Below are 16,694 nucleotides of genomic sequence, written 5' to 3'. Positions count from 1 at the left end.
TCGTCGGCCAAAATGCCGATACGGGCTGTCGACAGACAAGTGCAAATGAATAGAGGCGTGGGATGGTGGCTTGCGCTGCACTTGGATACGATCACAACTGGTACCGCCTTGCGTTTCAGCTTTTGCGATGACACCACAGCTACACCAATGCACGAATGCCTGACCTTGGCGGGGTGTGGTGTGGGAATGCGGAAGCTGCGCTGCGCTGTGCTGTTGCTTGTGCCGTGCTGAAATGTTCGTGGATGATGACTTCTGGACCTCGGGGAGGGGAAATGCGCAGGTGCGAAGTTTTCAACATGGGTTACCAGATGCTGGTGGACTTGTGCTTATATAAGCTTTGTGAGCCACAACTGACGTTCCCCCAAAGCCTCACTGTGGCTGCAGATACCTACCTATTGCCGGCTGACGGTACTAATTGGGATGATGAGTTCAGACGATGATGGCCTTGCTGGTATCCCACCGGCATCATTCTTATTTTCACAACTGTGAGACGATGAGGCCGTCTGTCATTTCTCCATCGTCTACGTTCTTCATTTCGGCGTGGAAGCAATTACTTCTACTCCTCATCAAAAAAAAAAAAAAAAAAAAAGAAGAAAAAAACCTTCCCCAAAGTAGTGACAAACACCCGCCGACAGCAAGGTGCAAATTCTATAATACTGGTACATGTTCATACAACGGTGTATATAGTACAGAGAGGGTGCCTCTCACCCATCTCCCGATTTACTGATGTGTCTTTTTTCCCGAGACGAAGACATCCGTTCGCCTCCATCACCCCAACACCACACACACGACACCCATTTCATCCCCCGTCTCCCCTATCGAAGTTACTCGCCGTCGATAGACTTAGCCCGCTTTACCTGCAACACCTCAAGTAGCTGATGCTCGCCTCCGCGCTGGCCTGCCTCGCCCCCATGATCCTTCACCCACTGATCGGCCTCCCGCATGTATCGGGTCAGCTCGGCCCGCATGTACCGCGCCGTCTCGGCGGGAGTCTGCCACGCGACCGTGCCGCTCTCCGCGTCCCTGAGGCGCCGCTTCTGGCCCTGCTCGCCCGCACGTCCGAGTACGCCGGCGACGACGGCGACGGATCGGTAGCTGTTCAGGCAAGGTCAGTCAGACGCAGAGGTCTCTCATCGCTAGCTAGCACAGAGATATCAGAGGGAGAACAAAACACACCTGTCGTCGTTGGCCGGAATCGTGTACGTGACCCAGTCCGGGTTTGCGTCCGAGTCAATGATGCCGATCGTCGGCACGTTCGCCAGGCCGCACTCGTACAGCATGGTGTAGTTCTCACGCGGGTTCAGGCACACCACTAGATCCGGCACCAGCGGCCGGCCAGTCCTCTCCAGTCTCTCGAACCCGCCCAGCTTCACGTCCTTGTGGTCGACAACCTTGACCTCCTTGCCGCGGTTGATCACATCGCGGTTCGTGATGTTGCCCGGGGTCCACTTGGTGAAGAGGTGGCATCCGCCCGCGAGACTGGCCGCCTTGGTGACGATCTCCATCTGGCCCTTCCTCGTGCCAACGAACAGAATCAGGCCGCCACGGTACGCGACCTCCTCGACGACCCTTGCGGCGCGACGCAGGTGCGCGGCCGTCGTCTCAAGGGAGATGATGTGGATGCCCTGCCTGACACCGTATATGTACCGCGCGTTCGCCGGGTTCCACAAAGACGTGTGGTGACCCATGTGCGTCTGCGACGCCATCAGCAGCTCGAGCGTGATGTCCTTGGCCGCGGGCGGATTTTCGATAAGGGACGACGGCACGTAAGCGCGCTCGACGACGGAGCCGAGGTGTGCCGTCGCCTTCTGCACGCGGCGGAACCCGTCGTACGCCTTGCGGATAGCCTTGCCATCCTGTAGCTGGCGGAGATGTGCCTGCCGCGGGTCTTCTGAGATTTGGCTAAGTGCCGCCTCCTCGTTGAGGCTGTCAAGTCGTTCGGGGGTCAGGCCGACGAGGGAGGAGGTGGTGATGGCGCGGTGGCATGATCGGGCGACTGGCGCCACGAGGGCTCTGCGGCCTGCACGGGAGAGAACAGTCAACATGGTGTCAATTGATCGACGATCACAACAAAAAAACATACCATGCCGGCTGACTATACTTCTGACAATCATTTTTTTGTCGGCAGCGGCGAGGTGCGGGTGAGTGTGATTTCCGCTGCAGGACGGACAGTCGTCGGGAACAATTTTTGGAGCTTTCGGGGGAAGCTGAACGGAAGTATCCGCCCCGGCCTCCCTGCTGAGGGTGTCGATTAGGTAAGCCAGACACTTGACAGCAATCGCTTACAACGGATGCAAGACGACGTTCGCGTGCACGAATGGAACTTTCTCAACTGCCAGGCTTTCTAATATTCTTCTGGCAGGACTCTCGAATTCATAGTATGGGGCATTTTGGTTTCGCGAACTGATGATGTACGGTGGATTAATTAACGTCGGGGTACTCAGTCTGATAAAGACAACAATACTCGATACATATCTACAATGCTTCGCCAAGGACTCTCGTAAAGTCATGAATGAGATCCTCCTCTTCCGGTGTCCCTCTCTCTAGACATGCCTTACCTACTGGTCAAGCGCGAGATGGTGAAGACACCAACAATGACAACCGCCAACGTCACGATGGCGCCGGGCAGCAGCAGCTCGTTGGGGACGCCGGCGATAACCTGTTCCGGCTCGGGCGTGTGCTTCGCGCGGCGCGACCGACGCACGTGGGACACATCGTCGTCTTCATCCTCCGCCTCATCATCCTCGTCGTCGTACGCTCGCCTCCGGCGCAGGTCTGGGGTGGCGGAAATGGGAGGAGTGGGAAGGGCAATTGTTTCAATGGTGGGAGGAGCAGCAGAGACAGGAGGCTTCTCGGGGTCGTGAACGAAGAGGTCGACCTTTTCTCTGCGACCTTGACGGGCAAGCAGGATAGACTCGAGGAGATCGTTGTCCGTTGTGATCGAGACCGAGTCGCCCTCGTCATCGAGGTAACTGAGCGCGAAACCACCCGAAATTTTGCCTTCCTCAACAGTGGGGGCACCACCAATAGCATCCACCTCGCTTCCGAGCTTGGCCAGCACGTTGGTGACCATGGCTGCAATGCCCTGGGAGGCGATGACTTGCAGACGGTGCACACGTCCGGACGGGGCCTTGAACTTAAAGGGGAAGGGCAGCTCGGCGGGAGATTGCTGGGCCGGGCTGTTGCCGGTGACTGCGGAACGCGGCGGCGACTCGATACCGACGTGGGATGCTGAGTCGCCGGGGGCGACGCTGTCACCGATACGCTCGCGAGAAATGTCGGGGGACATGATGCGGGAGCCGAGGTTTGTGTGGTGGGTATGGCTGCCCTCACCGGACATCAAGGATTCAGTGCCGTCGTCGAGCGAAAGCCAGAATTTGTTCCATGCGGGTCCTTCGCTGTCCGAGGTGGACATGGTGTTGATCTGCTCGAGGGTGGCGTAGGTGAGCTTGAGGACGTCGACCATGCCAACGATCTCGCCGCCATCGTTCATGACAGGGAGGTTGAGGTAGTGGCCGTCTGGATACAGGTTAGCTGTTGGTCCTCTCGTGTTTTTCTTAGGCGACACATACCGTGCATCTTGCGCAAAGCAGCCTGGATGCTCATGTCCATAGGAGCAAAGTCAGGGTGAGGGGTCATGACGCGAACGACGCTGCAGGTTGCGGGGTCCAAGCCGGGGGCAATGACGCGGAGGACAACGTCCTTGCTGGTAAAGATGCCAGTGATGGCACCCTGGTCCTGCACGAGGACGGCGGTCGTACGGTTCTCCTTCATCATCTGCGCAGCCTCCTTGACCGAGGTCCGGACGCTCACCGTCGTCGGGGGTCGGCCGTCGAGGACAGACTCAAGAGTGGGACCGGACATCTTGGAGCGCAGAGCCTCGACGTACTGGATGATCTGCTGAGGTTGACTCGTGCCGAGCTCGGACTGCACACCCTCGAGGGCGTCGTACAGGCGTCGCGAGGACGAGTAGGCACGCTCCAGCTTCTCCATGGCGTCGTAGAAACACTTTGTAATATCGAGAATGCCCGAAATGTCCTGGTTCTCGTCCATAACAGGCAGGTGACGGAAACCCTTGCGGACCATGAGGTCAAGGGCATCGGTGGCGCTCGTGTCGGTGCGGGCGCAGAGGGGGTTCTTGGTCATGATCTCGGCGATGGTGATGTGGTTCGGCTTCTGACCGGCGCCGACGACGCGGAAGGCCAGGTCCTTGGCGGTGAAGATGCCGGCGATACGATCATCGTCATCGGTAACGAGCACGCAGTCCTCGCGTTTCGCGGCCATAAGCTGAGCGGCCTCGGCAACGGTGGTGCCGGGCTTGATCTGCAGAGCCTGGCTCGGTTTCAGGGCAAGGACGGTGCCGGGCGGGGCCTTGCGCGAGTGACGCGCTCGGCTCGTGAGATGCTTCTTCTTGGAGAGGTCGCTCTCCATCTTCTTGCGGATTGCCTTGACGTAGTAGTCAGTATCCATCGTGTCGAGCATTCTGGCCCTTTCGAGCTCGCCGTAGGTAAGTCTGCCCATCTGATCGAGGTCTGTCGGGTGAATTGGTTCGGGAAGTCGACGAGGGACGACAAGTGTTATTGTCACGGTCGCAGATTCGACAACGACGACGACACAAAGAAGGGCAGAGAGACGATGCTCACTTTTCCCCAAGATGTCCGGAGAGGGGGGAAGGAAGGCTAAGAGGCAATCATCGCGGGGTAATAGTAGAAGAAAAAAAGCGATCATACCTCATCTCTCTTGGTCTGCTTCTGACGGCTCGCGCTGAGTCCCGATCCACCAACTTCGCTCTGCGTAGGCTGGGTCTCTAGAACAGGGCGAGGAATGCCAGAAGCGGCGCCAGGGACAGCAGAGCCGGTGACCGAGGGGCTCTGGGTGAAGGGGATGCCTCCACGGGCCTGGCCGCGATTGGGCGTGCCTCTCAGGGTGTTGCCTGACATTGCATGAACTTGTCAGATTGCAATATGAAAGGTGTTGATGCGAGGTTGCTGTTATTTTTTATTTTTATTTTTTTTGGCCCGCTGGTTGGTTGGACAGTCGGTTGGAGAGGGCGGGTGCCGAGGGCGACGCGTGCGAGGAGTGAGTCGGGGAGTCGGGAGCGTCAAGTTGTGAAAGGTAAAATTGTCGCCAACGGCCAGTCTCGAGTTGAGTTTTTGCAGACCCGGCAGAGGAAGGGATAGAGATGAAGAAGAATGAGGATGAGGAGGGACAAAGAAAGACCAACAAAGGATCACCCGCAGGAGGGAAGTCAGATGTATCCAATGGTGCCTTGGGTATGCGTGGTCTGGAATGGTATCTCTGTACTCTGTACTGTGGACTGATGCACTGCAAGAAACCCGTTGCAAAGAGCTGGGAGTGTTTGTTGCCCTCCAGTGCTTAGGCCAAGATGATATTGACGGGCGGAAAAGATGGGAGGAATTGTTTCTGGGTCGGGGGTCGGGCCAGTTATTTCCAGGTCCAAGGGTCAGGGTCAAGCAAGGTCCAGTCTAGTCCAGCAGCTGATGTGGTCATGGGGGTTGGAGATTGGGGGGATTATTCTGCTGTCCAATGTACACACTGCGCTGCATGCCACAACCGATCAGTGACAGCAGCCAGCTAACGTGGATAGGAGGAGCCCCAGGAGGAGAAGGGGGAAAAGCATAGGGAAAAAGAAAAAAAAAAGACAACCCCGGTTGTCAAGGTGACAGGGGGCGTGGTGCACAGATCAGCATCGGCACCTGTAGTCGTGTCCGAAGCCAATCATTATTCGCGTCCACCTACGAGAACCCACTTGATCGGTCCCTGAAGCTCCCGAGGCTTTTCGTATCCTTCTTATTCTGTTTTATTCGCGTCAATTTATTCCTTTTCTAATCTAATCCGTCTGAAAATGACTTCATATCCGTTGTGAGCCGCAGAGATGCAACACGTTCTGTTCAGCCCAACAACTCGCCCCAGATGCTGTGGTGCTTGCTTGCCACTCGTCTGGTGTCGGGTGAGTAGAAACTCAATTCCAGCACGAAACTTCAAATGAACGCTCAGCCAAATAATACTCTTTGCACGTGAAATAGAAGGAGAGATAAAAAGCCCTGGCCCCCTCCCTGGCATGAACCCAACCCAGCGGCGGAACCCAACCCAGCGGCGGCGGTGAAGACCTGCTCTACTGTGTGAACCACGCGGTAGCCAGCAGCATCCTCTGAACGGACAGCCGAACCCTGTCAGGTCAAGGTTGATTGCCTGTCATCTGATGTCGGCAGCCAGTGTTTCCTCCCGACTCTTCTCATTCATATTTCGTTTTGGTGCCCGCTTCCGGCAGTCGTCGCGTTGCCTGATAACACCGTGTGCTTCCAACGGACCACATCATCATCGGCCGATTCTTATGCCACTGCCTTGCGCTTCTTTACCAACTAACATCATTATCTCTTGCCCACGAGACAGTTGACTACAAACCAGCCCATCGCCTCGAGGTTGCCCGAACTCGTACACAAAATCGCAGAACCGTTTGATGTGCCTACAGTGTGCACATCCTCCCCCCCCGACCCCCGACTCAAAGGTGCGGGTCTTGCCGTCCCCTTTTTAGCCTCACCTGAGAAGCCAATATCGCCTGACTCTCTTTTTTCTAATTGGCGTGCCTGGTTGTGTGAAAATTTGCCTCGGGTTCCAGTGCATGTCCCGGGGCCATCACATCCCATCGTCCTTGGCTGGGTTTCACATGGTCGCGTTCATGTTTCTGGAAGCTAGGACCCGGCTTGTAAACTTCATCCCAGGTGATGACTTCTCCGATCTTGCCGACTCGGCCCGGAAATCCCACCGGCTCCGAAGGAGACAGACGGGGTCCGTTACTCCAACACTTTCACCATCGCATCCTGGCGGTTATGATACATACTCGCAACCCGATGTCACAATGACATTGTCATCATTTTCACATTTCGCAGCCACTTGGTGGCATCTCGAGCTCCCTCCCGGTGACCGGTATCAAATTCTGGGGAGCTTGGAGGGGGATAGGGTATGTCGGATCGGCATATAGAGGCTAACGTTGTAGCTGACGGTGCCCTTACTTATGTCGGTTTGGTCATTAGGTCTGAAGGGCAATTCACTGGTCAGATATAGCTGCCAACGTGATTTCGTGAAAAGGTGTTGAAAGCTGCGTGATGGTCTTGACATGCCGTTGTCGTGACCATCCGCCCGCCATCCATGAGCAGATGTGAGGACAACCGACAATGAGAATTGGTCATCCATACATCTCACATCTCGGCCGCGTTGTTTCTGGCATGCTGGGTTGACAGTACCGCACAAAATGCCCAGCATTTAGAGGGCTACGCATGCGCTTGCACGTCGTAGGTTCATTCCCTCGTCGTGCTGCAGATCTTCATAGGCGCCTCTCTCCACACTAATATCGAGACGAAGTAATAACGATGTGAACTTGCCCTGGGACAGGTTTGATCTGCCCGTGTCACCGGGACATCCCGCAGCACGTCCGTGGCGGTGTGATGGGTAAAGAGTCATCTTGGTCGCCGACTGGTGGCGCAAGTCGCCTGAGGTGCCGTCTTTTTTCCGGGCACAGGCCGACGATGATATGAGAGCCCGATTCTCCTCACGTTTACCCTGGCTCGGAATATCACGAGGCAAACGAATCCCTCGTAGCTTTCTAAACATCATCTCTACGACCTACTCGCCCCCAGAACAGTCAACCTGCACGGTTTGGGTACCGCCAGCCCCACAAGCTACTACTCATTCGCAACCGACAACTATTCTCGAACGCTGCCCAGGGCTGTCACATCTGCTGAAGGGTAATTCATGCTTGTCGAGAGAATTTTTCGACACTCAATGGTTATCGCTGCCGCTCTTTAAGAGGCTTGTTCTGGATCTAGCACTGGCAGGCACATTCGGGATGATCCTTCGGTGCAATGGATCAGAAGACTCATCAGCTTGTCCCCTGTAGCTGAAGTCCAATGAGGCCACAACCATCGAGGCGAACTTGCCCAACAAGGAGTCAATCACAGCACCTCTTGGGAGGGTTGAATCTCCATCGCTCAAGATTACCGTCAAAGGCTGGTAAACACCTTTCCCTTTGCCGCTGTGATCTATGACGCCCATACTCTGTATGACGAGGGTTGCAGGTCGGTTTAGAGATGGGATCTGCAAAGCCAACATTGTCGTAAGAAGCAACTCTTTGTAGTGGCCATCCATTTCGCATGCACTGGATGGATGATCTCCAAGATGACAAGGCTCTGTAGCGCGGACGATACGAACCTCGCATGAATGTTAGAGGACAATCGGCCGACGTTTTCCTGTGAGTTTATTGGTCAATGACAGCATGCGACAAATTATTCTTACCAGCGCTGTTCAGTTAATTGTGTCTTCGAGTCTGTCAAGGCTACGACTCCGGTCGTAGACGATGACTAAACGATTAGCAAGACTGGGGCCGCGAGGATAACAATCGAAGTACGAAAAGGAGATGATGATTGTCCTGCAGTGTCGTCCTTTGGAAACATGCTGTCTCAAGGCAGGGATAGCGGGAGGGAGAGTGAAACATTGACTTGACCGTGTGGCTGCACCAGCGCACGACGGCGGCTGCTGCAGTGCGCCGCCGGTAGTGTGTGGTTGGCGGCGGTGGTGAGGTGACACGGCGCAGTTAAGTTTCCGTCGGTTGGCCTCCTCCACAAGTCCGGTTGCCGGGGTTGTACGATCGGTGCGACAGTGATGGAATCGAATTGGGTGTTGGGTTGGAAAGACTGGGAGCACGTCCTTGATTCGGTTCATGACTGCGGAGACGGGAATTATTTTTTCTTCGCGATCGGAGGCGAGCGGGGGGGATGTGATGTGTTTGTTTCGTGCCCACTTTGCCCAGGTCAGATAACGACGACAGGGCCGACAAGACGGCGACACGACGACATTGTTGCGGTGTACATGTAAGCGCAGTCGAGGCTGTCGGCGCCAGGCATTGACATCCGACGTGGATGCTGCTGCAAACTCTGATCGTCCATCCATTCGTCTATGGAGATTCGAGTCCTTCGGCGTAGTGTATATTGACTGATCTAGGGATCCGGGGACCCGAAAAGCCAAATGACAAAATAGGTGTAAGATCGAGATTGATTTCGACCAAAGAATATCCATATCGGACTTGAAGAAACCTGGCCGACGACGATGCGACCACGCCAGGAACCGCAGGCGGCAGGGTGCAGGGCGCCGGGCCAGGAAGTCCTTGTCGCAAGACGACATGTTTTAGAGCGTGTTGACGATGGTGGAGGACCAGGAAGGGAACCGGGACAAGGAATCCACAATGACGGGATCCAATCCATGCCGGGCAGCTCCCGTCAGGCTTGGAGGGTCAGCTCGAGCGTGGGAGCAACGATGGATAGACGGGAAGGGGAGAGAGGAAGGTGTCGATGTAGACTGGTGGAGGTCGAAACAAAGATACAGTGGTACCTACCATGATTATGCGTACCTACCTTACTTGGGTATCCGTACTCGTAGGTATCTCCAAGCAGTGCATAGTGCTGCGTGAGACAAGTAAGGTACTTCTTGCCTGGTAGCGCCCTGGCACCGCCGTCTGTTGGCTTAGAGGCCCAGCACACTGCTGCAGGCGCAAAGTGCAGGCGCAAGCTCCCTCCGTTGCTGTGGAGACCATGTCAACAAAGCCCATGACGCCTTGGTAACCAGCGTCAGCCCGTCGCATCGTCTCGACGCAGATGGTTTCCTTAGTTACAGCACTTGGAACTCTTCTTCCACTCCACCTTGCTTTTCACCCCCCAGGCCTGAGCTCCCTCCCCTCCTCGCCTCCTCATCCCCTTGCCTAGTCTGTGTCTGTTCGACTGCCACTATCCGTACTCCTCCTCCTCCTCCTTCCACTACTACTACTCTACCCACCCCGAACAACTCCAGAGTGGAATCTTGAATTTCCTCCCCTCCCCTCCCGTCAAATCCACTACCTACCGTAGGAAGATAACCTCCTCCTCTACCCATCTGTTGCGATTACGCAAACCACCACTTCCTCCTCCCTCTTCCACAGACCACAGCCTCTACTACTCGCCTCTCAACAAGATCTAACAAGGAGCTTGTTGTGAAGTACACAAAACATTGCCTGTTGCCATTGACAATTTCACCTTTGCCTAGGTAGAGAGCACGCTCTCGAAGCTCTCTTAACTTCTCACCTCGCCTGAACAGGGCGTACATATCAGATACCATCTGTTTAACCCGCAAAGTCGACCTCGACTGAGCACAACTTCCCCTTCCCCCTCTTAGCCCGGCAGCTCTGCTTGCGCTGCGTGAGGTAAGTCGTCAGCTCCTCGCCATGTTCATCACCAAATGCCAACTTACACGCTGCAGTTTCGGACCCATAGGTTCCCATTGACAATAACCGACCGACGACAATCCCTTCCGGACTCGACCTTGCGACACAATGCTGTCCAACAACCCCCCTACCAGCAATCTTCATGCCCGTCACAGAGCGCACCGACGCCAAAATTCGACTCCGACGGCATTTGATGCAGTGAAGATCCAGCCCTTGCCCCAAAATGTCCAGCGTCAACGAGCTCTCGGCCACCGCCGCGGCCTCAGCCTGGACACAAGAAGGCAGGACTTTGCTACGGTAAGTATGACTACTAACAACACAGGACTAGCACAACCGCAGCATGTACTGCGAGAAGCGCAGCAGCAACGCATCCAAGCACGCCCGGGCCCCCGCCAGCAGGCACACCTTCGACAACACTCACAACAACAAATTCACCAACACCAGCAGATGTTCATGGCCGCCGGCGACCATGAAAACTACCTCGTGTCCCCCCATGGCACCCCCCACGCTCAGCGCTTCGACGCTTCAGGCTTCGATTCATCCCCCATACAGTACAACCAGTATGGCAGCCAGATGAACGGCGTCGTGGCCAAGAACCAACAGCCCTTCACGGGCACCATGGGAGGAGGCAGCAAGGACTTTGAGCTCTTTGCATCCGACAGCGCCCTCTCGACCCCGTCTTTCATGAACTTTGGCGACACTCCCGGAACCCCCCAGGGCTGGATCTCTGAGGGCGAAACCGCCAGCACAAGGCGCTCTTCGAGGAGGATCAGCAACGGCATCATGGACAGAGTCGCCAAGTTCGAGACCATGGGCATGGAGATGCAACGACCCATGACACCACCTCATCAGGATGCAACAAGTATATCGCCCCCCCCCCCCCCCGAAAACTCACCTTCTTTGGTTCACTCACTTACGCGATGCCAGACTACTTCCCCCCTACACCAATGGAGACCCCACATGACAGGGCTGTGAAGCACGAACCCATGTCTACAAGGCCTACTCGCTTCGCCGAGGGCTATGATGAGTCCATGGAAGAGACGCTGAAGCCCGTCAGACGGACGAACCAGCGCGCCCAGAATATCTTTGAGGACTTGCGGAGACAGTCTGAGCAGAACGTCGTCCCCGGATCTCAGGAGGCTTCTCAAATACCCGATGGCGTTTACGACCACGTGGTGCCCACGCCGGACTTCATGAACATGAACAACTTCAATAACGAATTCCTGAAGATCCAGGGTGGTTACGAAGGCCTCTCCGATGATGTCCAGGTTCACTCCGACATGTCTCAGCAGTCGACTCCCCACACGCCTCTCATGAACTTCCACAGCGTATTCGACAACAGGCCCGATCTCCACCACCCCAACATGACAATTGGTTCTGTCTCTCCTAGCAGGTCCTTCGACGACAGGTCCTATGACGACAGATCCTTTGACGATTCCCGCCGCTCCTCGCCCCACCGCCGTACCGAGTCCCTCGCCAGCATTGCCAGCGCCGCCAGCATCGCGAGCATCAACATCGAGGAAACCAAGACCGAGACCGGCGTCACTCTCGACGAAATCGCAATGTACATCTCAGGACCGGATCCCATTGACAGCAAGTGGACTTGCGTGTACGAGGACTGCGGCAAGAAGTTTGGACGCAAGGAAAACATCAAGTCCCATGTCCAGACGCATCTCAACGATCGACAGTACCAGTGCCCTACTTGCAAGAAGTGCTTCGTTCGCCAGCACGACTTGAAGCGACATGCCAAGATCCACACCGGTATCAAGCCCTACCCTTGCGAATGCGGCAACAGCTTCGCCCGGCACGACGCCCTCACCCGCCATCGCCAGCGCGGCATGTGCATTGGAGCGTTCGATGGCATTGTGAAGAAGGTCGTCAAGCGTGGTCGCCCCCGCAAGCACCGTCCCGAGATGGACGAGCGCGTCAACAAGTCGGCTCGCACGAGAACCAAGAACCAGTCCACCGCCTCCACCTCGTCGCAATCTGGTTACTCGGACAGCTCTGCAGCTAACTCGCCGGAGAACGACTACAACATGATGTCAGACGACCAGTTTGGAATGGGCGGTATCAGCATCGAGCGACGGGGAATTGACATGCCTCTCCAAATCACCACAGTTTCATCCGCACCAATGCCGTCATCGCCGCCTCGGGTTCACCGGGAACTGCGGGAGTTGCACCTGCAGTCATCCCCGGCCGCGAGCCACAATTCCGGATACGTGTCTCCCGAGGCCCTCATGGAGGCACCCATCTCGTTGCCCCAGCAACCCGAGTCACCAGCCAAGAGCGAGTACAACACCCCGCCGGAACTTTCCCAGTCATCGTCCCCGCCGCCCAACCAATTCTTCGACGCCGAGCCCAACCACTCGGGCTTCAGTGATGATTCACTGCTCGCTGGAATGAGAGGCAACCCGGGCACTGTTGGCAACACTAGTATCTCGACCCTGGGCCTGGGCGAAGCTGACGATGAGCTTCTCATGAAGGCCTTCACGACCGAGGAAGGAATGGTCCAGTTCGACCGCGACCCCAGCATGCTCATGATGAGCAAATTTGACGAGGAATTCGACGATGCAGTCAACATGTTCACCAACAACGACGACGTTTTCTTCGGCAGCTCATAACAAAGCAGGGTAGTTGATTTCCTTTGGCGAAATGGTCTTGTTCAAATGGTTCTACTAGATGATGTCACGGCTTCCTCATTTCGGCAAGGTGTACATTATGACGCTTTACGCTTGCTTGTGCTTGATCGTGGGCACTTCCTCTGCCGACCATGTAATGACGACGGTTTCTTGCGACGCACTTGCTCGCTGGACGGATGTACAACTATGGAGGGTATCAAAATGGTTCGGTTTACGGATAATTCGGTATTGGCTTTTGGTTCTTCGGCGATCAGCGGCGGTTTGGAGTTTGATAACAGTCATGGAATGGGCTCGATTTTGGCGAAGGCAACCAAGTGCGCCTTTTTGCCACGGTTGGGCCCCGGGTTACGAGATAGAAGAGATACGACGAATCGAATTTGGGATGGATTTCACCTTGCTTACCTGCTACCTTCTGTGACTCTTGCTTTTTCTCGAAAACTGCCCTCGACGTATGTGATTGCTTGATCCCCTCCCCCGTGACACTCGTGTCACATTCCAGAGTGATGCAGAATCGTCATGGGCCTCCTGCATGTGACCTCAAGAATCCGCGGCGAGGAATGCAAAACATCTTCAGCAAAGGTGGCGAAGCAGACCGGTCTCGTCAAGGGTGTTAGCTCGGGGGAGGGGGGGCCTTCTTCGTTCCAGTCGTGGCCCCTCGCAACGGCAGTAGAATGAATGCGGCGAGAAGAAACTAGCGGAGAGGAGGGGGAGACGATGCTGAAAAGAGGAACAGGTGCGAACCGGCTTGTTCTCGGTGCGCCTTTCGATGGGCAAAGGAAAGTCTCGTGGTCTGCCTTCAAGTATGCCATGAATGAGCGAGGGTGGTCTAAGACTTGGTCTCGAGGCCATGGGAAGTCTAGATTGTCCACGGATAGGGGTTTGCCCGTTGCTATTCCAGCTAGGTGAGGGAGAGGCTTGGGGGGCTGCATGGACCGGGAGGAACGGAAGACTAGGCGGTGCCGGCCCCGTAATTGAATCAACCCAGCGGAGATCGGCGTTGTCGGTGCCCAATGAATGACTCAGCATGCCATACCTTACCTTCACTACATTCTCCAGCACCACCACCGAGAGACAGCATCGATGAAGGACCATTTTCAGTTCATCCCCCTGTAACTAGCTGACTCACAACCGTTTATGCCCGGCTGAATAGGGAAACATGTCAAGACACAGCAGAGTGAATGATATGCATCAGGGAATAGGCCTTTCGTGACAAGCGACAAATGACCCAGTCTATTCGGACTTCTGAAAGCCAAAAACCCCCCTGTGGGGGGACCAGTTCTAGGTATCATACAGACGCCATTCATCGATTCCTTTCTTTTTGATTCCCTTTTTTGTTCATTCATTTCCTGTCATGACCACCTCTTTACCGACGAGGCATGCCCCGTCCTCTGCCTCTCAGAGCGCGCTGAGCGGCGCCGGGAGGAAGCTGCTGGCCGGGGGCCTGGGGCTGCTGGCTTTCCTCGTTCCGGATCGTCTCGTCGACACCGAGGATGAGGCAGCTGGCCTCGGTCGCGGCCTGGATTGCGTTGATCTTGACCAGCGCCGGCTCCCAGACAAAGCGCTCCATCATGTCGGCGACGCCCTCGTTGGTAAAGTCGACACCGGCCCAGGTGCTGCCCTTCCGGTGCTCCACACGCAGCTTGTTAAGGATGTCAGTAGCGTCGAACCCGGCGTTGTCGCAGAGCTGGCGCGGGATGATCTCGAGAGCCTTGGCGAAGCTCTTGATGATAGCCTGCTGCTTGTGAGGGATGTTCTTGTCGGCGAACTGGTGGAGATAGGCGGAGACCTCCATCTCGGCGGCACCGCCACCGCCGACGATGGTGTGGTTCTTAATGGCACGCTTGACGATCATGATGGCGTCGTGCAGCGAGCGCTCGGCCTCGGCGATGAACTGCTCGGCACCACCGCGGAGGACGAGTGTGCAGGTCTTGGCCTCGGGGCAGCCCTCGAAGAAGTTGAAGCGCTCGCCACCGATCTGGCGCTCGTCGAAGCTGCCGCAGGTGCCCAGGTGCTCCGCCAGGATATCTGAGCATGTTGACTGGACAGTCGCGCCGGTGGCTTGGACCACGCGCTCCATGTCCTCGGAGGCAACGCGGCCAGCGCAGAAAATGTCGCGGTCGGCGAAGTACTGCGTAGCCAGATCGCCGATAGGCAACTTGCTAAGCACGACCTTGGCGCCCGTGTTGTGGATCGCCTCCAACTTCTTGTAAATAATCTGCCATTCCGCATCGACAACGGCCTGGTAGTCCGACACCTGCTCGACGCGGACCTCGGCGTTGTCCTTCTCAGCCTTGAGCTCCAACTCGACGTTCAAGCAGACGATCTTGGGCTTCTCGAAAGACTTGGGTTGTTGCTCGAATCCAGCGTAGGAGAAAGTCTTCTTGAATGCGACACCGTTGACGAACAGCGACTCGGTAAGGGAACCACCGGGAATCTTCTTGACGCCGATCAGCTTCTCGTTCAGGTCGTCCTGGTCCAAGGACAAGACGGCGTCCACGACCACTGCGGATGATTAGCAAATGTCAAACCGTGAAGGAGTGCAAATTCCCATACTCTTTGTGAAGAACTCCGTGTTGCGCTTGATCAGCTTGCTCGTCATGGCTGTGCCGGCGAGCTTACTGAGGGTCTCTCTCCTGTTGCTCTCGTTGGTGTCGATAGCAATCTCCTTGATCTTGTTGACAGCCATCATCGACGCCCTCCGAAGGCCCTTGATGATGACCTGAGAGCTGACGCCCTGCTCTACGTGCTCCTTAATCTCCTTCAGGATCTCTCCGGCCAGTACGACAACCGACGTTGTGCCGTCGCCGACCTCAGCGTCTTGTGATCTCGCGATATCGACAAGGATTCGGGCTGCGGGGTGAACGATGTCGAGGAGCTAAAACGCGTCAGTAGGCTTCCCTTGAACGCCTCTTGTTCGCGCCTTCCCACCTTCATAACGGTGGCACCGTCGTTGGTGATGGTTTGCCTGCCGTTGGCATCGACCATCAAGAGATCGCCGCCATAAGGACCAAGGGTGGACTTGATCGTGGCCTGGACTGCCAAGCATGCGTTGATGTTGGAGACGATCTGACCCTTGCCCTGGGAGGTGTCGGTTCCTGCGCAAAAGACAACAGTCCGTCAGTCATGGTTCCTTGGTCGGCTAGGGGAGGAACAAGGCGGTGGGGTAACGGACCTTCCTTCAGGACAATGATGGTCGGGGTCTGGCCTCCGAACGACATTTTGGATATTTATTCTTGGACGACGAGTACAGCAGTGGGAGATTCGCTCGGCGGGATGTTCGAGTTTCGTGTGTCGTCGCGCGGGAGGAGGCTGTACTTGTGCTGTTCGTGGCCCAAGAAGCTTCTGGAGCTCCAAAAAATTATTGCAGCCTTTCGTGATGTCCGCCGGGCACGGACCAGCCTGTTGTTGCCTTAGCTGAGCGAGCTTATGTAATTGAGGAGGGGTAGGTACTGCTCTAGACCCCTGTCAGCATCCCCGCCTAAACCCAGGTGCAGATTCAACATCAACATCAACGTCTAATAGGTACATTACACTACAGCTACCTATTGCGTTACATGTGACCATACCCACTGGAAACCTCGAGATCCCGTCCTAACTATTGCTGTGTCATTTGCACTGTCTCAAGCTATGGTGTATTCGACGTTATGCGCTACAATCATGGCACAATCACACCTTTGATGCATAGAGAATAGCATGCGTTCTTATGCGAGGTCAGCAGTCTTCCCATGACCTGCAACCTACGTTCGAGTACGGCTTGCTGGATTTGGCATCCCGTGATCAAGCGT

General features: G+C 55.9%; 3 protein-coding genes across 3 annotated transcripts; 1 reads left to right on the top strand and 2 right to left on the bottom strand.

The window, feature by feature from the left end:
* Positions 1-824: 824 nt before the first annotated feature.
* Positions 825-4,940, bottom strand: CH63R_01408 (Cbs and pb1 domain containing protein; the record flags this gene model as incomplete). Its single annotated transcript, XM_018296383.1, has 6 exons — positions 825-1,095; positions 1,177-2,020; positions 2,084-2,235; positions 2,559-3,519; positions 3,573-4,679; positions 4,757-4,940. 6 exons carry the CDS (start codon positions 4,938-4,940, stop codon positions 825-827), a joined length of 3,519 nt encoding a protein of 1,172 aa, XP_018164745.1.
* A 5,438-nt stretch (positions 4,941-10,378) lies between these two features.
* On the top strand, positions 10,379-12,891 carry CH63R_01407 (C2H2 transcription factor swi5; the record flags this gene model as incomplete). Its single annotated transcript, XM_018296382.1, has 3 exons — positions 10,379-10,567; positions 10,610-11,132; positions 11,198-12,891. 3 exons carry the CDS (start codon positions 10,379-10,381, stop codon positions 12,889-12,891), a joined length of 2,406 nt encoding a protein of 801 aa, XP_018164744.1.
* A 1,381-nt stretch (positions 12,892-14,272) lies between these two features.
* CH63R_01406 (T-complex protein 1 subunit eta) lies at positions 14,273-16,127 on the bottom strand (the record flags this gene model as incomplete). Its single annotated transcript, XM_018296381.1, has 4 exons — positions 14,273-15,411; positions 15,463-15,784; positions 15,838-16,004; positions 16,082-16,127. 4 exons carry the CDS (start codon positions 16,125-16,127, stop codon positions 14,273-14,275), a joined length of 1,674 nt encoding a protein of 557 aa, XP_018164743.1.
* Between the last annotated feature and the right edge of the window lie 567 nt (positions 16,128-16,694).

The sequence above is a fragment of the Colletotrichum higginsianum genome, chromosome 1 (genome assembly GCF_001672515.1).
Source record: "Colletotrichum higginsianum IMI 349063 chromosome 1, whole genome shotgun sequence".
NCBI classification, from domain to species: domain Eukaryota; kingdom Fungi; phylum Ascomycota; class Sordariomycetes; order Glomerellales; family Glomerellaceae; genus Colletotrichum; species Colletotrichum higginsianum.
This window is presented reverse-complemented; position numbering and strand designations above follow the sequence as displayed.